General features: G+C 43.1%; 1 protein-coding gene across 1 annotated transcript; it reads right to left on the reverse strand.

Annotated features, from left to right (window-relative positions):
* Positions 1 to 75: 75 nt before the first annotated feature.
* NAPB (NSF attachment protein beta) lies at positions 76 to 18926 on the reverse strand. Its single transcript, XM_069955618.1, has 11 exons — positions 18741 to 18926; positions 12281 to 12360; positions 10794 to 10910; positions 8876 to 8922; positions 7835 to 7912; positions 6669 to 6724; positions 6444 to 6528; positions 4573 to 4677; positions 4003 to 4071; positions 3584 to 3634; positions 76 to 1457 (listed from the first exon to the last, which is right to left on the reverse strand). The coding sequence occupies exons 1-11, from the start codon at positions 18836 to 18838 to the stop codon at positions 1353 to 1355; spliced, it is 891 nt and encodes a 296-aa protein (XP_069811719.1). The 5' UTR covers positions 18839 to 18926; the 3' UTR covers positions 76 to 1352.
* Between the last annotated feature and the right edge of the window lie 3640 nt (positions 18927 to 22566).

Below are 22566 nucleotides of genomic sequence, written 5' to 3' on the forward strand. Positions count from 1 at the left end.
AGTGCAGGGAAAAAGCACTTTATGTGCATTTCCCGTAATAAGTGTATATTGGTAATTTGTATAACTTTTGGGGGCAATACAATACTTTAATAAAAGTTTTCGCCGGACTATTCCTTTAAACCTTTGGGTCACAGCAGAATTGCAAAACAGATCCCAACTCAATGTATCCTTATAGGAAGCCTGATCATTCTTTCTTGTTACTATTGCCTTATTCCATGGAAATCCCACACCATAACCATACTATTCCCTCTATACACACAATATATTAGCCAAAAAATTATATATTATAGTTTGGTCCACAGATTAACCTTTATCTACAATTATTTAATATATATAACATCTTTGATATACCATTCTCTTCCAACACCTTTGCCGTCCAACCTATAACTATATATTTCTATAAGATGTATGAGATATGCAAAATTCATGAAAATACGCCCCCTTCATATGATGTATATAAGATACCCAGGTTACACATCTTATTTTACATATTCATTTGGAATACTATAAGCCCTTATGCTAAAGTCGATGAATAAGGCCTAATAGGACAATGCAATGTCTTCGGTAGCACACAGTTTGGCTATGAGCTATGTTGTGGTGCTATTTTGTCTGTAAGTAGACTTACCTTTGCAATGTCTGGTAAAGACATTATCCATCTCTCTTTAAAAACTAAAAAAAAATCTGATTACTATTGCAGAAATAAACGGAGGAAGAGCGTGTCTTCTTCTATCCTAAGCTTACTGTATATCCAAACAGCCATGAGCTGCAGACCTTCTGGAAGCTTAGCCTGACAACCCCATTGAAAACATGTATGAGACTTGAACTGACTGCCGAGTGGACAGAAAATCAGCCTGGTAGCAGCCAATACAGGTCATAATTAGATTTTTCTAAAAAATAAAATAAAAAATTAAGTTGAAGCCCCCCATTAATTGACATCCTTACCATCATCCAGGTAAGAGACTCCAGCTTAATATAGTAGCAATCTTCTTATTCTAAGCTTATATGCTGATAACCTACGCCAAATAATCTTTAGGTGCCAAGTCTAAGTGACCCATTTGTTACTATATACTGGCTGCTTCCACTGTGCAGAGACAAAAGGGGGTGGGTGGGGGGTCTAATAGAAGAATTACACTTACTCATTCAGTATTGGCTTTACACATTACTCCTTTCCTCCATCCTCCTAAATCTTACATCATTTATTTACTATGAAATCCCTTCAGTGCTCGATGACATGCAGCCATTACATCGTGTTGTACTACAGACTAGACTGGCACTGAAATGTAAAAGTAAATTGAAACTGCAGAGATTGGAACAAAGAGGGACCAGACATATATTCACTGGGATTCCCTTCTTCATTTCAAGTCTCCGTCGCCATCTCCTTGGATTGATTTCTTGATGCGGAGTAACATAGTGGTCAGCCATTGATCCAAACGAGATATCGAGTCGAATTCCTTCACCTGAAGTGTGAAAAAAATAAAAAATAATTTATAATATATATATATTACACACACACACACATATACATATATACACACTTATCAATACAGTCTCTTTTTATCCAAAATATTATCCCAATCACTTTGTTAAAGGGGTTGTCCAGCGAAAAAAACGGAAACTTATATCCAGAAACTTATGTCCAGAAACTTATATAGATTTGTAATTTACTTCTATTTAAAAATCTCAAGTCTTCCAATACTTTTCAACTGCTGTATGTCCTGCAGGAAATGGTGTTTTCTTTTCAGTCTAACACAGTGCTCTCTGCTGCCAGTCTATATCAGGAACTGTCCAGAGCAGCAGCAAATCCCCTACTGCTCTGGACAGTTCCTGTCTTGGACAGAGGGGGTAGCAGAGAGCACTGTGTCAGACTGAAAAGAATACACCACTTCCTGCAGGACATGGAGCACCTGCAGGACATGGAGCACCTGATAAGTACTAGAAGACAACATTTTTTTTTTAAAAGAAGTGAATTACAAATCTATATAACTTTCTGACACCAGTCGATTTAAAATAAAGTAATTTTTGCTGGACAACCCCTTTAAAAGGAAAACTAACCGCAGGTTAGATAACTCTAACCTGCTGTTAGGTTCCCATAGGGGACGTACCTACCCCAGCTTGTCGTAGGTTCTGAGCCTATAGAATGAGATCTGATCGTATTGGTTTCTGTTATATGTGACATGTATGAACACTAAACATGCACCAAAATATGTGTTAAAGGGGTGTCAGAAAAAGTCCATTATCATCTGATTGGCGGAGGTCATGCTCCTAGCACCCCCCCAACAATCTGCTTATTGATGGGGATGCAGTACTTGTGCAAGTTCTGCAGCCTCTTCTAAGTTTGCACTAGTTTCAGGTTGGTTTCTGAAGTGATAAAGGTAATCCAGTGGAATAATACACAGCTGCGATACCTTGCACCACTGCTACAAATAGTATGAAGTTTGCAAGTATGAACCATTTTGAAATCAATGTTAAAGGGGTAGTTCAAAAAATAAAAAAATCTTTCAGATCAACTGGTGTCAGAAATCTGTAATTTACTTCTACAAAAAAAAATCTTAAGTCTTCCAGTACTTATCAGCTGCTGTAAATCCTGCAGGAAGTGTTGTATTCTTTCCAGTCTTGAGAGCAGGGGAGGTTTTCTATGGGGATTTGCTACTGCTCTAGACAGACAGAGGTGGCAGCAGAGAACCGTGTCAGACTGGAAAGAATACACCACTTCCTGCAGGACATCCATCAGCTGATAAGTATTGGAAGATCTGAGACTTTTTTTTATAGAAGTAAATTACAAATCTGTGGCACTTTCTGGCACCAGTTGATTTGAAAGATTTTTTTTTTTTCCTGCCGAACTATCCGTTTAACACTGCTTGCATAACCACCATAGACCCTACAAACAGCTGAACTGCAGAGATGCCAAGAGTCAGACTGCCACCGATTTATTATTGAAGGAGAGGCAATTAACGTTAAAATGGGTTTTCTAGGAAAGATTCTTTCTGCCCTATCCACCGGATCAACCATCAGCAGGTGATAAGTGAGGTGCAAACGACAGTCACCCAAGATCAGCTTTTCTGCACAGCTGCATTGCCCAGATGTAAACAGTCATACATTGTAGTAATGGTGCTGGTTACTACTCTCATTCAGTTTAATGGGAGCAGCGCTGCACTAATCCGGAGCCACCACTACATAATACATAGGGCCAAGGCTTCTAGTTCTAGGCAATGCAGCTGTGCAGTACAGCAGAATGTGGGGGTGCCAGTGCATAGAGCATCTTTATTCTTAATAAACTCCCCTTTATGGTCCCCAAGAATGTTTCCAGTGCAGAAAATATTGAACAATAATGAATGTTGTGTTATTAGAGGAATCATTCAGAGCAATGCTGCCAGATTTGATGGTAATAATAGCACAGCGTGCAGAACTGTTCTTGCTGGTAAAACAATGGAGACCAATGCAAGTCATTGTAGTCCACCGGATGCCATTTGGATCAATGGCAGGACGGACCCAGCACAGTATAAGGGTTTCATGTGGTATACTGGATTCACATCAAAGTATTTACATGAGGAAAATGACAAATGCAAACAGCACTTTTACTTACAGCTTCAGTGTATGCTTCACTGTTCTGTTCTTCATGAGCTTCAAGCAATTTCTAAGGGAAAACACATAGTAAATTTATGTAATCACCCCTAAAGACACTATAGGCCCTATTACACTAAGCGATTATCGGCCATATTTGGCCGATTTTTGGCTGTTACAATAATCAGGAGCCCCTCCTGCAGCTCCTCGTGCCCCCCCCCCCCCACACTCTTACCCGCTCACTGTTGGTGCGTGTAATAGCGGCGGCAGTGAGCAGGGAACAAGGAGCAAGTGAGCACTGATCTGAAAGGTAGCTCATCCTGATCGGATGTCCAGTATCTATAACACCTGCAAACCCAAATTTGTGCCAACGCTCCTATGAGATTGATACGTCCTTCAAGAATCACCTCCATGACCCCAATGACTTCTGGGCACACTGACCTTTATTAGCTTGCATTCTCTTGAATCTGAAAACGCAGGGAACATTTCTTCATATTTCTCCACTGCGAGCTGAAAAATAACACAAGACCGGTCATAATCCAATGCTAGCAAGCTCATGTGTGTACCATCCAGTATGTTCAGCAGGATGTAGTATGAGGGTATAGGTACATGGGAAGTCTAGAAGAGTCATCCACCATAAAGTAGTATCGAGAAGAAGACTTTGCTGTCACGCCAAAATGTATACAGCATGGGCAATACCAAGGTGTGTACTACACATTACACACTGTATGTGCATTGCTATGGATGGTACTTGCTGTGGCTGACATTCACTGGAGATGGCACTTATGGTTACTATTATATTGTAAGAGGCGATAACACAGGCTAACATTCATCATATGGCTTCCACTTGTAGAAGTAACTTCACAGGCCCAGTGGTGCAGCATCATGGAGATATCTGGGCCATTGCGTCACATATTAGAGAACAGAAAAGCTGAGCTCAGTCCATAAATCACAATAATACTGGTTATTCTTTGTATTGATCTCCTCACTTTAAATATAGATTGTGCTCACCTTGGCATTCAGCTCATCTACAATGAAATGACAGAGGGCAGCCTTGAAGAAATATTCTTTTGCACTATATTTCAGCAGAGGATTATCCATTGTGCTGGTTCCGATCTGGGAAACATAAAAAAAATTTAGGTAGAAGAACATGAATACACCATTAAAGTCAATCTATCAGCTGCAATTCAGATTCAAAACTACTGACACTATTAGATGATAGAGCAAGAAGACACATGGTACCTTTCATATATCCATTTGTGCTCCCTTAAAGGGAAACCAATAGCAGGTTTGTGCTTCTACTTGTGGATGATGTGATGCAGAAATCTATTTAAATTTTCATCTGTTGTGCCGTAAATGGGGTGCTTTGGTGCACTGGGGGTCCCCAGGCCCCCATATGCACTGTCCCGCCCTCGTGGCTTCTTCTGCGCCACCTATTTATGCATAAAGTAGTGACATCTTCTTCCCCTGTGGGAAAATGCTTTTACTCTACAGTGCAAAGTGTCAAGGAGGCGTTCCCAAGCTCCTACACTTCCTCCCATACCTGACCCTGCTTGGGGCCCAGCTTCCAGCTGTCAGTCAAGCAAGGAGACGTATGGGAAGGGGATGCAAGGAGGCTCACAGCTTGCAGCAGACCAGGAGCTTGGGAATGATAATAAAAGCATTTTTCTACATCATGGAAGCAAAGACAGATATATGGAAGCTACCATGTGTGATCTTAAAAGGAGACTGCTAAAGTCTTCTGCTCCCAAGAGCTGAAACTCCACCCCCCCCCCCCCTCCAAGATGTTGGGGAATGGAGATTAATCATAATCACGTGTTTTGCCTGTATGTGATGTCCAATAGCTGCACATATTATGGTATAATATAGGAGACAGTGTGCAGCTACCTGACATCGCAAGCAAGTGTAGTTTCGTCCGTGATGGATGATGGAAGGTTTCGGCTGTATTCTGCTCCCCAGACAACCCCTTTCAGCAGTTTGGAACAAGAAATGCAGCTGTCACTATAAGCCCAGCAGGTCAGCTCCCCAGATATTGTCAGCTCCCCCCCTGATATTGTACATTAGTGAGAAACCATATAGATATAATAGAGACGACTGATACATGACAATTTAGTGATCATTCAGTTCTTATGCTGACTGCTTATGTATTTTACAGTGATTTTTCAAGTGTGTGTGACATCTACACCCGGACACCTCACCGTTCTACTAAATCAAATATAAATCACCAACAAAATGTACAATTCTGTGAGTTTGTTGCAGTGGATCTGTAGGGGTTTAAAGGGAACTTAGACTGTTAGAGTAGCGTCAGACCCGTGCAGGATATGGCCACCAGTCTTATAGACTAGCACTTGCTTAAATCAGTATGGTCATTTGTATTAACTTTTGACATGTTATTAAGATCACACTGGGTGTCTGGAGTGAGACCTGCTGCAATCATGGGTTACTGTGAGCTACCTGATTTGAAGGATAATATAAGCCGGGTTCCATTATAAGTCTAACACGACAAACTACGGCTATCAGTCGAATCATCCAGCTACCAGCGTCCGTACACTTCCCTTGGCTTTCACATTTAATCACAGTGGGTCTTACCCTTGAGACCCTGCACAATCTCAACTTCTGTTATCACAAATGACAGTACCACTGTAAGGAGCCTAGAATGCAGTTTGACTCGCCCGTCAGACAGTACCTCACCAATGACTGCTAGATTGTTCATGCAGCCCTTTATTTCCTTCCAACACCTGCAAAACCCCCTCATTCCTGGTATCTGACCGATGGGCACACCGCCACTGGCTTATATGGCCATTGTATTGTAGAAATGGATGGCACCATGCACAATAAGTTAGGTTAGAAACATTTCAGAATTAGAATAAAGCACTACCAACCTGCTCATATATTTCTATTGCTTTTTGGTACTGTTCCAGCTGAGCGGCATACGCAGCCACTTTTAGCAGACACTTGTTCGCAGAGCTGAAATCATAGATCAAACATACAAAACGTTGGGAAATGGCTACCTTTACACTTTATATAGAAGTATGTGGCTGCCATGACTCCAGGTAAGTGGCAGGTCACCAGCAGCTTTGTACATAGCTCATACACTATACACTTACCTGTTGGACTCTTCCCCCTTATAGTAATCTGCCGACTGCTCGTAATGTGCAACTGCCTAGATAGAGATGAACAACAGATTGTAAGGAGTAGGAACCAATGACATCATTCTTGTGTCTATATTTACCCTGTTCAATTTATATTCACTTATTGGTAACTATTCAGAATACAGCAATGACTATTCAATAAATCATTTATCTCAGCAGCTTATAGTTATTGAAAACTTGGGTAATGGTGGGAATCTCATATCTCAGTTCATCAGTTTACACTCCTCCTAGTATCTTATAAAAAGTGCCTAGTGTTACAGTGCTTTGTAATGGATTAGTCACCATAAGGGAAGTACTATAGAGATCATCTTTCTGATCCCTGGTCTAGTCGAGGCATGGATCTATACAGAACAGTCTAAAATAAAAGGGGACTATAAAAACATGGCTGATTTCTTCCCAGAAACAATCCAAATTGGTTAATTGGTTGTGTCTGGTATTGCAGCTCAACTCCATTGAAGTGAATGGGGCTACAAGCAAATCCTAAACACTTTAGACAGTACACCTGATTTTTCTAATTCTGGACAATTCCATAAAAAAATTTTTATGACTTAGAATCAGATTTGAGGGGTGCTGCTGTCTGTGTTATGTGCTGGACACCAGAGATGCCGCAGCAGGACACCAGGGAAGTGTGGAAACGTTAAGTATAGACTTTGTAATATTTTCTCTGGACAACCCTTTTAAGGCAGTATTCCCCCAACCTGTCATTTTCCATCTGTTGCAAAACTACAATTTGTGAATGATGGGAGTTATAGTTTTGCAACAACTAAACTGTCACAGGTTGGAGAGCATTGGCCCAGCATATAGCACAGGTGTCAAACATGTGGCCAAAGCTAAAGCTTTGGCTGTCCAGCCATGATGGGAATTGTAGTTTTGCAACAGCTGCAGGGCCATGAGTTTGACACCCCTGGCCTAAGGCGTATGACAGTATCAGTTCTGCTTTCAGTAGCATCAAGAGATGCATGCTCATTGTGCAGTTTGCCACAAGGAGGCAGTGTAACACCAGGGATGCAATCACTGCTCTGGCACATCAGCTGCTCTAGTTACAATCCTAACAGTAATGATCACTAAGTGAGGACGCCACCACCTTTCAGCACCGGTGGACATGAATGTGTATTTCTTACCTTTTCAATATCTACAAGTTCAGTTTCATAAATTTCAGCAATTGTAATATGATGTTTAGCAGCAATTGTAAATCTTCCCTGCATATGAAAAGAGCAAATATTCAATGTTAATATGCAACATCTACATTATATGGCTTCATACTCTATAGTACATGTATATCTGCATATCTAAAACAAGTCATGTATATATTTATGTATATATTTATATTAATTAATTACATACATTGGGCACGATAACATGAAAAGCCAGAATTAGAAATAAATTTCCCCGCTACAAAATAACATATAAACCAGGACCAGTTCCATGGTAGTCATCCTATTGCTTTAGCTCTGGCAAAAAATAGAGGTGACGATACTATATTTGTCAGAACGAAAAGAAAAAAAATATTCGCCATATGTTGTGTTGCTGCGCAGTAAACAAGTGCGTCCTCCGTGCTCCTACTGCATTTATAATACATGAGATGTGCTAGTTCCGGTACAGCTTCACTATGAATAGTAATTCAATGGCTCGTGTGTGCGCTGACATTTCAGGACACTGAAACCCACAAATCCATAGACACAAATAAACCAATGCTTTAAGCCAAACAGAGCATGCAAAACAAACGTGATTCACAGAAAAGACCCTTAAATTCTTAGGCACCTCAGAAGCAGAGTACATTCAGGATCGCCAGGCTATACAGCTGTATCAGTATCCATATTACTGTAGTAATACCTAGACCAAAGGCATCAAAACTACAATTCCCATCATGCCTGGACAGCCAAAGCTTTAGCTTTGGCTGTCCAGACATGATGGGAATTGTAGTTTTGCAACAGCTGGAGGCTCAGAGTGTGACCCCCCTGGTCTAGACCATGATTGTTACATTGAGCCGACAATGATCACTATAGATAGGAGTTCTATAGTGATCCCAGTTCTGCTCAGTGTAACTTGCAGTAATACAGGTGTTGCTATATCACATATGCTGAGCCCAGCCTGAAACAGATCATGTATGTTCCACCATGTTTAGATGAGCCGCGTGGGATCTATAGAAGGTTTTTCCTTACCATATCTGTGTAAATATCGATGGCTGCATTTAAGCAGTTGATGGCCTCTGATGTTAGCAATTGGGGAAAGACAATGAAAAGCAAAGTGACCAAAATAATGTAGTTACATGAAACATTACTGAGAGAAAATTTTTAAAATAATGTCCAAAATAAAACCTGCTATTTAGAATGCTAAATAATAGAACATTTAATGTGTTATTAAAAAAATACAAAATAAAAATATTGATCAGGTCCCCCACGATCGCTGGAACGAGTAGGGAGAAGCATTTTGTGGAGTGCTTCTACTAGCTTGTTCTGGAGATTGACTGGGATCTTCATTTGTGATTATCTCTGCAATATTAAAGGGATATTCCTACTGGTAGGATATGCCATTACTTTATGACTGGTGTGGGGGGGGGGGGGGGTCTGATCTTTAATACCCCACCAATACGGGGAAAGAAGAGGCTGCATCATTGATTCAGCCCTGTAGCATCTTCCTTTGTCCTCTGCAATGTGGCACTCTTGGCCATTTGCTTCACAGGGAACTGCAGTCATCCCTATTCATTTCATTCTTCAGATGGATGAGGGAATCCGCCCGTGCATACAATAGAGCCTATGACACGGGTGGAGACACGCTCGCCCGCATCAGTCTGCCGGCGGGTGTGCGATGCGGAATGCACAACGGGTTATCTGTCGTCATTCCGCACGCACCCTGAGGCTGGGTTCACACTACGTATATTTCAGTCAGTATTGTGGTCCTCATATTGCAACCAAAACCAGGAGTGTATTAAATACACAGAAAGGATCTGTTCACACAATGTTGAAATTGAGTGGATGGCCGCCATACAACAGTAAATAATGGCCATTATTTCAATATAACAGCCGTTGTTTTAAAAAACCAGCAAATATTTGCCATTATATGGCGGCCATCCACTCACTTTCATCATTGTGTGAACAGATCCTTTCTGTGTATTTAATCCACTCCTGGTTTTGGTTGCAATATGAGGACCACAATACTGACTGAAATATACGTAGTGTGAACCCAGCCTTAAAGTGATTGCTGGGTTGAATTCATGCAGATCATAATTTGATATCATATCCTATTGATATACTATCACTTTATAGATGGGAATATCTTTAAGATGAATGTGCAACGGTATTAAAGAAGCACTCAAACATTTGTATTAAACAGTGCAGAATAGGCTACTGCGGGAGAATAATGTAAATGCTCTTGGATACGCCTTGTGTATACCTGTTTTAGTAGAAGCATTGGGCTATCTTCATGTGATAGGGTTTTCCTAATTCAGACGACATTTCCCATGATGCCTCTGGCTTTGCAGAGACGACTGGGGAGTCTCATTACTGCACTTGCTCAAGGTGCTAAAGGACTTTTCCCTGGTCTGTGCCATGTGCCGCACTTAAAGGACAAATCCGGCCAGGGAGGAATTTCGCAAACAACAGAGGCAGGGAGGAACATAAACTTTACCAATTGACATCTACCATTGCCTCTCCAGCGCGTCAAAACCGGCTGATGGACTGGCCAGTGACTGGGGCAGGACGCCACTTCAGTCACCAATTGGCTGAGCGGGCTGTGATTCAGCCGGGGTGGCCCGTCCCACCCCTCACCCCCGAGGGGCAAATGCCTTCTGGCGGGGGTCCCAGGGCTGGTCAGGTAGCACATCCAGGGCACAGGGGTTGTGAGCAATTGTTGCTTGTTATTTTCTCCCCTACCACCGGACAGACTTCTTTAATAAATCCCCCCTCTGGTCAGTTAGCATTACTGTATCAAATTCTGGATAACCCCATTAAACAGTGCATGTACAAATAAATCTATTTAATAGGGAGCGCTTAAATGAAAGCCATGTCCAATTTCTTGCATACATATGATATAAAATAAATTGTAAATGTTTGACCAGGTAGAATACTCCATGCCACTTACCTTGAGGATCAGCTTTCTTATAGGCATTCCCGGCATCGACAAAACTTGTGGCTGCATCATGTTTACTCTGAAGTTGCATGTGTAGTTTAGCCGCCTGACAGAATGCGTTACCTGCAGCTATAAAACAGATAAACAGAGATTACAACAGCTGTAAAAAAAAAAAAAGAAAAAAGAAAAAAAGAAGTATATATAATATAAGATATTTGTTCATAACGGTCTGTAGTTAGGCTCAGTCTGTCTTTAGTAACGGAGGCAGCAAAAAGGGAACGCAGGAAACGGGGGCAGGGTAAAGGTCCTATTACACTGAATAATTATCGGCCTTATTTGGCTGATTACCAACCATTTCGGTCAATAGGATTGCGTTGTACTGTGCAATAGTATCTGCGGCAGCTGACCACCACTGACTTCAATGGGCAACCCAAACGATCTAAGGGCTGTTTGGGTGGCCCCTCCCACTGACTGAGTGTAATGGCACAGGCAGAAATAACATGAGGGAAGAGAGAGAACCGACTTGATAGGTCAGCATTCGCTTTCCCCTAAGCATCATGCCGTGTAATACGGCCTTAAAGCTTATGTGATATCTGCTCATAAAGCCAGGACCTCAGCAGCTTCCAGTTAGCTCCAGATTCCCAGAGGAATATGCCATGTTCGCTCATTAATTTCTTTACTCTTGTGACATTCATGTACCCTTATCTACATGTAATTTGCAGGTGTATATGTTATAGGGGGTATTCACTGGCAATAACTGTCGGTGTTCTGCATAGAAAATATATTAGAAGACAAAGTGTACTCTACCAAGAAGATACAGGAAAAAAAGTAATAAGCAGGCGTAACATACACTCTTTTTGACTAAAGTACATGAAGACTCCAATAAGGCTTTTTTCCCCCTGAATCAGGAGATATAACTCTTATTCGAATCCATCACTCCAGCCTGAGATATATAAGCTTTAGAAGTGTTATGCAAATTGTGAGACAGTCTAAACAAAGTGGAAGTTTACATGCAGGTATAGGGATGTTGGAGAAGTGGCTGAATGTTGCTCATCCTAAATAATTGTGTTTTTTTTCACAATACATTATATGGGTAATAAAGGCCGCTAACAAAAACCAGGGCTATGGAGGTAGACTACTTTTACTTTCAACTTAGAAACAATACATCTTATTATTTTTGTAGTTTTGGGATATCAAATAGCTTTATACATACATAGTATACCTGGTATTCATTCTAGTGAATGTTTGCCCTCCAGACTGGATCACCATAAAACAAGACGTATAGGAAAGCAGACCTCTTCAATGTAATATTAAAGGGCCCTACCGCTGTCTATATCATGTCATCAGTATACCAGCTGTGTAGGATGGAGGGGGGTCTCACTAGAAAAAAGGGATTAGGGATGGCGCCCAGAGCACCCGGACACATTTCCTTTACTGGATTCAAGCAATGCATCCATTGTCCAATAGACACCCCCTTTAAATAAGAGGCAGACACTTACCGCTCCAGTTCTTGGCCATCTTGAACATGTTGGCAGCTCTAGCATACATTTCACAAGCTTCTTCAATCTTTGTGTTTCCTCTAAGAGAGAAAAGAATAAAAGACAATTCAGCTTCCTATTCATATCACTCAGATCCAAGTACTCTAGTCTATATCCACTTGTATAGAAAGTTAAAGTGTACCTGCTGCTTCCAAAACTTATGACATGTCATAGAGACAATTATATTTTTTACTTTCTTAAAGGGTGTATCACCTCTGAAAGCCACTTTAAACTATAGAAATACTTTTATTAACTCAAAAGACAGCGATTTAGAATCTGTAATTTTTATCTTTTCATTTACTTTCATTCGCTCACTATAAATCTGCTATAGTCCTATCATACTGTGGAGATTATTAGTCCTCTCTATGCATCAGCACGCTCAGTCTGCAGGATTAAAGGGGGAGTGGGGATAAGAGAATAGAAAGAAAAAAATTACAAATTCAGAATATTTACCGGTGACTAGTTTAATGGACGCAGAAATCTCTTCAATGTCTCTTTGAGACGTTGTTCAATAACGCTAAAGGGGTAGTCCAGAGAATTTTTTTTGTACATATCAACTTGTTTCAGAAAGTCTAAATATCCTACAGGAAGTGATGTATTCCTTCCAGTCTGACACAGTGCTCTCTGCTGCCACCTCTGTCCATGTCAGGAACTGTCCAGAGCTGGGGAGGTTTTCTATGGAGATTTGCTACTGGTCTGGACAGTTCCGGTGTCAGACAGAGGTGGCAGCAGAGAGCACTGTGTCAGAGTGGAGAGTACCAGTACCAGTCTCACCCTCACCAGTGGTCCCATACCCAGTACCAGTACTAACTACAACGCCCGTACCCAGTACCAGTCTAACGCTCACCAGTGGTCCCATACCCAGTACTGCTCTGGACAGAATACATCTCTTCCTGCAGGACATACAGCAGCTAATAAGTGCTGGATAACTGGAGATTTTTAACGGGAACCAAGCAGCACGATTGTGCTGATATGGCTCCCAGCTGCATCCTATAGATCTAGGATGCAGCTCCCCTAGCATATCAGCAGCATCTGCGGCGGTATCTTTATTTTATGGAAAATGCAGGGTGGGAGGACAGGAGAGCGGCGGCAACTAGTCACAGGTGGCTCCCTGCCTGTCAGCACGCTCTGCAGAGATGACTGTCAGGCAGAGAGACATGTTAGTGGCTCTCCGCCTAGTTGACTAGTTGCCGCCCTGCAGCAAAACACTTTTTTCCATGATATAAAGATACAGCTGGAGACGCTGCTGCTATGCTAGGGGAGCTGCATCCTAGATTTATAGGATGCAGCTGGGAGCCATATCAGCACAATTATGCTGATCACTTCCCCTTATGCTGCGTTTACACGGAACGATTATCGTGCGAATTTGCATGATAACGATCGAATTCGAACGATAATCGTACGTGTAAATGCAGCGAACGATCGAACGACGAGCGAGAAATCGTTCATTTTGATCTTACAACATGTTCTAAAATCGTCGTTCGCAAAAAATTCGCAGATCGATCCGTGTAAACAGTTATTCGCCGATTTAACCAATGTGTGAGATAGGCTTAAGCCATCGCAAAACGAATTTTCCGTACGATATATCGTACAGTCTAAAAGCTGATCGTTATGAAAAAAAAAATAGTTACTCCGACATCGTTAATAGTACGATCGGGCCAATTATCGTTTCGTGTAAACGCAGCATTAAAGGGGTTATCCCGCGCTCCAAAATCATGGCCATTTTCTTCCAGAGACAGCACCACTCCTATGTCCAGTTTGGGTGCAGGTTCTGTAATGGTGCGTTTAGATGAAGCAATTCTCGGTGAACGATTCGTGATAACGATCGCATTTGAGCAATAATAGTCTTGTGTAAACACAATGAACGATCAAGCAACGAGCGAGAAATCGTTCGTGATCTTTCTACATGTTCTTAAATCGCAGATCGCTTCATGTACACAGTCTTTTAATGATTTACCCCATGTGTGAGATGGGCCTAAGCGATCTTAAAACAATCGCAATAACATTTTTTTAAACGATTTACCTCTCCGTCTAAACACTGATCGTTATAAAAACAAAAATCGGTGCCTCAATATAGAGACAACACCTCTCTCGAATTCGAACGATAATCGTACGTGTAAACGCAGCGAACGATCAAACGCAAACAAGAAATCGTTCATTTTGATCTTTCAACATGTTATCAAATCGTCGTTCGCAAAAAATTTGCAGATCGTTCCGTGTGAACAGTCGTTCGCCGATTTAACCAATGTGCGAGATAGGCTTAAGGATCGCAAAACGAATTTTCCGTACGATATATCGTACCGTATAAACGCTGATCATTATGAAAGAATAATCGTTACTCCGACATCGTTAATCGTACAATCGGGCCAATTATCGTTTCGTGTAAATGCACCATTACGGTGCGTTTACACAGGCAGATTTATCTGACAGATTCTGGAAGCCAAAGCCAGGAATGGATTTGAAAGGAGGAGAAATCTCAGTCTTTCCTTTATGACCCGTTCCCTGTTTATAGTCTGTTCCTGACTTTGGCTTAAAAAATAAATGGTGTAAACGCACCATTACAAAACCCCAAACTGGAGACAAGCGAGCTGCTGTCTCGGGAAGAAAGCGGACATGTTTTTGTAGCGCTGGATAACCCCTTTAAATGGAAGTAATTTACAAATCTGTATAACTGTCTGCTACCAGCTGAAAAAAAAAAAATGCCCGAGTTCCCCTTAATGGTGCGTTCACACCTACAGGATCTGCAGCTGATTTTCTGCAGCAGATTTCATTTAAATAACTGAACACAGCATCAAATCTGCTGCAGATCCTGTAGGTGTGAACGCACCCTAAGGGTACAAACACAAACAGCGTATACGCAGCAGATACACAGCAGATTTGATGCTGTGTTCAGTTATTTAGATCTAATCTGTTGCGTATTTGTTGCGTATTGTTGCTAAAATACGCTGTGTATACAGTGTGTGTGTTTGTACCCTAAGGGTACGTGCACACATGGCGTATACGAAGCAGATCAGTGTAGCAAAGCAGTGTTGCAGATCTGCAGCAAAGTCCACATTCTCCTGATCTCCTACAAGCACAATGGCTGCAGCGTACACTATATATAGGAGTGTAACATCTGTCCCTGCAATGCTGCATCACACATGGCAGAAACCTCTCCCCAGCGTCAGTATCATAAGGGACAGGTGGCGCCCGATGGAAGCTAAAAGACGCCTGACCTCAATCTTCTTCATCAAATCAAGTCTGGATTAACAAGTATCAACCTGAATAACGATGGGTTGTGCGTCCCTAGAGAGATGTGACCTCCCCGGAGGGCAAGGGTCAGCGCCACCGCCTTCTTGCTGCCAGGAAGGGCTGGAGACGTGCTGCCAGGTCAGGTTCAGAAACGCTCCAGATGTCACATAACAAAATCCTGGTTATAGTCAGTATACAGATCAGTGTGGCGTCTGTATACTGGCTGTGTCTGCGGTTGCTGCTCAGTTTCTTTGAAGTTAAAGGGGTTATCCAGCGCTACAAAAACATGGCCACTTTTCCCCTTAATGTTGTCTCCAGTTCAGGTGCGGTTTGCAATTAAGCTCTATTTACTTCAATGGAACAGAGTTTCAAAACCCCACCCAAACTGGAGACAACAGTAGGGGGAAAGTGGCCATGTTTTTCTAGCACTGGATAATCCAGCAAAAAAATAAAAATAAAATAAATATATATATTATTTTTTTAAACCAACTGGTCTCACTAAAATTGTACAGATTTGTAATTTACTTTATTTAAAAATCTCCAGTTTCCCGGTACTCATCAGCTGCTGTATGCCCTACAGGAAGTGGTGTGTCTTCCCAGTCTGACACAGTACTCTCCACTGCCACCTCTGTCCATGTCAGGAACTGTCCAGAGCAGTAACAACTGGACAGAATAAATCACTTTCTGCAGGACATACAGCAGCTAATAAGTACTGGAAGACTAGACACTGAGAAATAGGCAAGGAATTAAAGCGGAAAGTTTCCAGCTTGAAATTTCCTCTTCTTTAGCTCTGCCGCAATAGGCGTGCTACACGAGAAAAAAGCAGAAATTCAAAGCCTCAATGACTTCTATGGGATTTCTCTAGCGGAATCCGCCCAAAGAATTCTCTTCAATTCTCTGGGCGGAACACGGATAGCGGCGGGACATTCCGCCATGTGAACAGAGCAGAAAGCCCATTGAACAAAATGGGAAGTTGCTCTGTACATATTTTACTGGTGGAATTTCAAGCAGAGTATGCATAAAATTAAGCACGGATTCTGCTTGAAATTCCTCGCCTTTTCCTCAGTGTGAACATACCCATAAACTACAAATCTCTGGCACCAGTTGATTTGAAAGGAAAAAAAAATAGCTAAAAAGTACCCCTTTAAAAGGGGTAATCCACGATAAAAAACCGATGACAGTGCGAGGAAATGCAGTGTTGTTTCTTTTACTTCAAACAGCTAATCGGTCCTGGACCCCCACAATCTATTAAAGGGGTACTCTGATATTAGATGTGAAAAGCTCAGCACTGCTTACATGTCTGCCTCAGCTGTGAAACTACCACTAATCTTTGTGTCTTGGGGTCTTTGTTTTGTACTTCCTGGTTGAGCAGTTGCTCGGTACTACAATTCCCAGAATGCTTTTTTCTGAACATAAACTCCCCAGGCAACGGAAAACATTTCTTTTACAGGGACTGATCATATGCACAGTCAATTCTGAATATAGTCAGGGAGTAAAGACAACAAAAATCTGCAATGGTCGGTACTTTAATGTTTTTTCAGCATCATTTTTTGCTTAAAGGGAACCTGTCACCCCTGCCCCTGGGCAGAGCCGCCCAATGGCCTGCACACTCAATATGTAAATGAGAATAGATGAATCTGATGTGCATAGGAAATCACTGGAGCAGTGGACTTCAGGAGCGGATACGTATTGGGGGCTCTACCAGGGGGTCGGGCGGGCTCTGCCCCAGGTGCCGGGATGACAGGTCCCCTTTAACGGGAACCAATCAGCACATTTGTGCCGACTGGGCTCCCAGAACAGCTGCACAGATCTCGCATGCAGGTCTGCCATTGGTGTTGGTGGTTCCGGGCTCTTCACGTTGGGCAAAATGCTTTCTGTGCCGGGGGAGAGCCACAAACTAGTCATCTGGGCTGTGCATTCTGCTGGGTTGACGGGCATGGAGGTGCGTTATCAGGATTAAAAAGCATTTTATGGACAGAGAGCCGTGACTAGTCACAGCCCAGATGACTAGTTCACGGTCACATATGTTCTGATTAAAAGCGTACCTGTAAAATCAGGGATGGGGAAACATCACCCTCCAGCTGTTGCAAAACTACAATTCCCATCATGCCTGGACAGCCACAGCTAATGCAGGGGTGGACAATGGCCGCTTTGTACAGGAATTTAGGCGCCAATTTCATTCCGGCTCGCATCTCCGTCTGGCACAGGCAGATCTCGTCGTCCGCCGAAACAATTGACACGTCAATTCGGCCCGGCCATAGAATAGCGTCTATGGGACAGGCAGAGATGTGCGCCGCCACGAGCAGGAACAAGCGTCGGAATCCGCTGTGTAGTTTTCCGCACATATTCCGTAGTGTGCACGCACCCTCAGAGGGAAAAATAACAACGGCCCTTAAATACGTTCTGATAATTGTTCAAAAATTCACAATAACGACCAAAACCTACAGATGATCTGTCCGTGTAAACGAAGCCACGGATCAAAGGACGAGCGACAAATCGTTAATCAGGCCCTTTCAACACGTCCTAAAACCGTCGCTAGCCATTCTCAGTTCGGGTCGTCTAAACCGTCGCTCCGAGCAAAAAAAAGAGAAGGATAACGATCCACAATGGAAATAACGAGATTTGTTACACGATTTATCGCATCGCCTAAACCCGACACTTCAACATCGATTGAGCAGTTTATCTGTGCGTGTAAAAGCACCATAACAATACTCGGGGTGTGGTTAGATAGATTTTTTTTTTTTTTACTCTGGAATGCCCCTTTAAGCTCCCATTGATTTTAACTGCAGCTTAAAACAAAACCATAGAGAAGAGGGGACAGCTCTCCACATAGCCGTACACGTCTTCCACATGGTACAATGGACGGCAGGTGTACACAACTGGACCTCTCGGACATAGACGTTAATATCGACCCCTGTGTAGATGTATCTGATATTATACCAATAAATGATGAATAAATTCCAATCCTAATGACGTCATCCAGTCACTGGTCAGGATGCTGGGGATGACATCACACAATGAGATCCAGTAGCAGACATGTTTATACTGGTGACATAATAGGAGAGTCCTGGTGCAGTGACACATCAGACAGGCCTGACACGGTCTCCCCCATCATGGCTGGGAAACTACCTCTCCCTCCTCCTCCTCCTCCATGAAGCAGCCAGCGTCCCCACCCCCTCCCTGCACTCACCCGAAGAGACCCCTCAGGAAGGATTGCGACGACTTCACCCTCTTCTCGGCCTCGGCCATCAGCTGCACGGCTTCTCTCTCTTTCCCGGCGTTGTCCATGTCTAGTCCTTACAGTCTACGCGAACCCTACAACCTGCAGCGTAGCCTGACCTGTCTCCTGCACCAAGACACAGACGCTGACCCTCACCGGCTTCCGTCTATGACAGCTGAAGTCGCGCTGCTTCCTGGGAAACGTAGTTCTCGCAGCCTTTGTGTTGCAATGCCGTAGGCAGCCATATTAAGTAAGGGCAAATGCCTCCCATTTCTGGGAATCATCACGGTTTCTCTGTAGTCTATAGGCCAGATATAGACTGTGACATAAATAGCATACTGACTATAGCTTTATTCATACGTATAACCATGTACAGAAGAAAATTATAACTTACTGTTCTATCATAGGAAAAAATAACCAGGGCCAGATATGTCAGATGACAGACACCAGATGATAGACCCCATTAAGGGTGCGTGCACACTACGGAATGGCGACAGAAAACCCGTCACGCATTCTGCAGCTCACACCCACCGGTGGTCTGATGCGGGCGAGCGCGTCTCCGTCTGTGTCACGTTTTGCTCACGGCCGTGCACCTCTCCGCCGGTGCCATAGACACCATTCTATGCACGGGTGGATTCTGCATTCCTCATATGTGAAAAGTTACTTATCACGGATCTCACCTCAAAGACCCAGTGCAATCCTGAGAAACAGTGCTCTCCACTCCCCAGCCAGCACGTACATACCACTTGCTCACTAAGTAGACTCTGCGAATTTGTGCAAAGTTACTGCAAATGACAGTAATGCTTTAAATATGAAAAAAAAAAACACTTTTTTTTTTTCCTGAGCAGAAAAGTTCATGTGTTAGAAGGGTCCCCTCTGATACATAGGAGAAACAGATCACTAATCTCAGGGAGACCAGCCAAAGACAACACTGCCGGCTGCTAGCCAAAGCGCTCAATGCAGTAAAATCCTAGGAACATTACTCCCTGGGAAACATAAATATACAAAAAAGATCCTGTGGAGCCTCATTTAAGAGTCTCGAAACACAGGACTATCCAGATATCCCTCCGGGAAGGACCCAGCCAAGGGGTGGCTCCTGTAGGGAAACCACCATATTAAGTGGCCCTATAAGTCAATGTAATGACATGCATCCACATGCAGCTGTTTTGGGGTGTTGCCCCTCATCAGTGTGGGGCAGGATTCTGGCTAGGCGGGAGCAATGCCTAGTAAAGCCATAAGAGAAACAGATCGCTGATCTCAGGGAGACCAGCCAAAGATTACACTGTCGGTTGCTAGCCAAATGGATGCATACCTGGCCTTGGTTTTTCCCTTGTCATTACATTGACTTATAGGGCCACTTTATATGGTGGATTCGGTGGTTTCCCTACAGGAGAGTAAGCCGTGAAATCCGCTGCGGATCCAATAGTATGAAGGTGAATGGTATCCTCTGCGTGTATGGGACCCGGCCCCTTTAACTCCTGCGCCACTGGCCGAAAGCCCACCCGCCTTCAGCCCACAGCCACTTTAATCCCCCGGCCGCCCGCGAGCACCCCCGAGCATACAATACCTGCTCGGTGCCACGGCTTGATTCAGGCTTCCGGTTCCCCTCGCTCCTCTTTAGCCAATCAGTGCTGCCGTGCGCTGATTAATAATAATAATAATAATAATGCACTTATTGGCTGAAGAGGAGCGAGGGGAGCCGGGAGCTTCTCAAGTCGCAGCGCCGAGCAGGTAATGTATGCTCGGGGGTGCAGGCTGCGGCCGTGTGCGCTTTTGGCGAGCGACGCGGGGGTTAAAAGGGGCAGTGTATGGGACCCATTCACCTTCATACTACTGGATCAGCGGCGGATTTCGCTAACCCACATCGTGAAATCCGCTGCAGATCCGGTAGGTGTGAACACAGCCTAAGGGTGCATTCACACGTACAGGATCTGCTGCAGATCTGATGGCCCGGATAAGCTCCATCATATCTGCTGCAGATCTAGTACGTGTAAACACACCCTAAAAATAACTGAACATGTGAACAAGGCCTAAAGCTTAATTTAAGCTATTACACCGCTATGTGGAAAGGGGTTAAGAAAAATCATGGCCCTTTTCCTCCAAAAACAGCATCACCATTGTCCTCAGGCTGAGTGTGGGTTCTAATTCACATGCCTATAAACCAAACTCAAATGTGGATCACGTGTCTGCTGTAGTCATACCCACCATTAAATGACTTCATTTCCCAGTGATCTTACCTGACATTTGATCTCCAAAGTACAAACTCATTAAGTAAAAAGTATTTAATCTTTCCTACTAGACTCTTACATCGGAAAGGTCATAAAGCGTTTAATGCTGGAATAGGCGATAATGACTTGATAAGTTTCCTCTAGAGAAGCCAATAATGTATATGTGACTCTGCCTACTTTCCTTCTTTTTCGCACGGAGCCAATCCCCGAGACGTTCTGATCCGGAGCAGTATAAAGAATCGCTGATGCCCTTAATAGCTGTCAATGTCAAGCACAAGCATATGGGTGATGAAGCCGAAATGTCAGGTTTTATGGGGCACTGTGGGCATTACAGAAGATTCTCACAATGACTCAGAGTAGAGAATGATATACAGCGACATTGATCCATTAAAGTGCTCAGGTACTTACATCTAAGCATTCCCACTGGGCCGGTACCACCATTTCATTTTATGCCTGGGATTTCCCTTCACCATAATTTTTTTTCCCTGCAGTCTCTCTTTATCAACATATACACAGATAATTCACTGGTTATTAAAGGGATTTTTTACCTAGTGAGAAAACCTGGCTCTTCTTACTACACCAAAACTGCATGTCTGATAGCACCCTTAAAGGGAACCTGTCAGGTGATTTATGGTACCCGGTCTGAGGGCAGGATATGATAAAGGGGATAGAGAGCTCTGTGATACATCCTGAGTAGAGTAATCCTGGCAGGACTTCTTAACCTACACACACCAAGACTAGCAAAACAACGCCACGTCTGTCCTTAGCTTGTGGCGGTATTACAATGCTGATGCATAATCCTGGATAAGTCCTTTAAGTATGTGCTAGTTTTTTTTTTTTTGTTCAGTTTGAAGCCATTCAAGCGAATGTACCAGCAGGTACATCACGTCAACATTTTTATATCAATAGACCGGCAACAGCGCAGGGATGAAGGTGCTGCAGTCCTTTTTTTTTTTTTTTTAACCTGGTTCCTACACATGGCACTGGTCTATTCCCGGTCACTGGCCGGGCCTAAAGCACTTGCGGCAGGCCCGCCCTCCCCTTCAGTGTGACGTTCTGCCCTCCCCTCTGCGATGCGGCTTCATTAGAATCAATGGAGCCACGTCACAGAGAGGAAGGGTTTCACCACACTGGGGGCAGGCGGGCCCACCTCCAGTGCTTCAGGCTCGGCCGGTGACCAGGAATAGACAGGCCAGGTTTCCAAAAAATAAAAAATAAATAAAATCTTGAAGCAATGTACCTGCTGGTACATTCGCTTTTAAGTAAATTTTTGTCGAGTACTAAAAACGCGCTCACTCGGCAGAACGTTAATATGTTTTTGTATACACAGTTTAAAGCCGTACTACATGAGATTTTCACTTACAGCTAAAATGGTTTCAATTTTTTGGGTAATATTGGGTATGTTTTATTATATAAGGGACCCTATTGTTGCATTTTGACAACAAACATGTGCAGAACCTCAAAACTAGAGATGAGCAAATTTACGGTAACAAAGCGAATCACACTGTCATCTCCGCAATCTGCTCATCAGTTGCCTGCCTTTTAAAGGGGTGTTCCGGGGGAAAATA

This window comes from Dendropsophus ebraccatus, chromosome 15 (genome assembly GCF_027789765.1).
Source record: "Dendropsophus ebraccatus isolate aDenEbr1 chromosome 15, aDenEbr1.pat, whole genome shotgun sequence".
Taxonomy (NCBI): domain Eukaryota; kingdom Metazoa; phylum Chordata; class Amphibia; order Anura; family Hylidae; genus Dendropsophus; species Dendropsophus ebraccatus.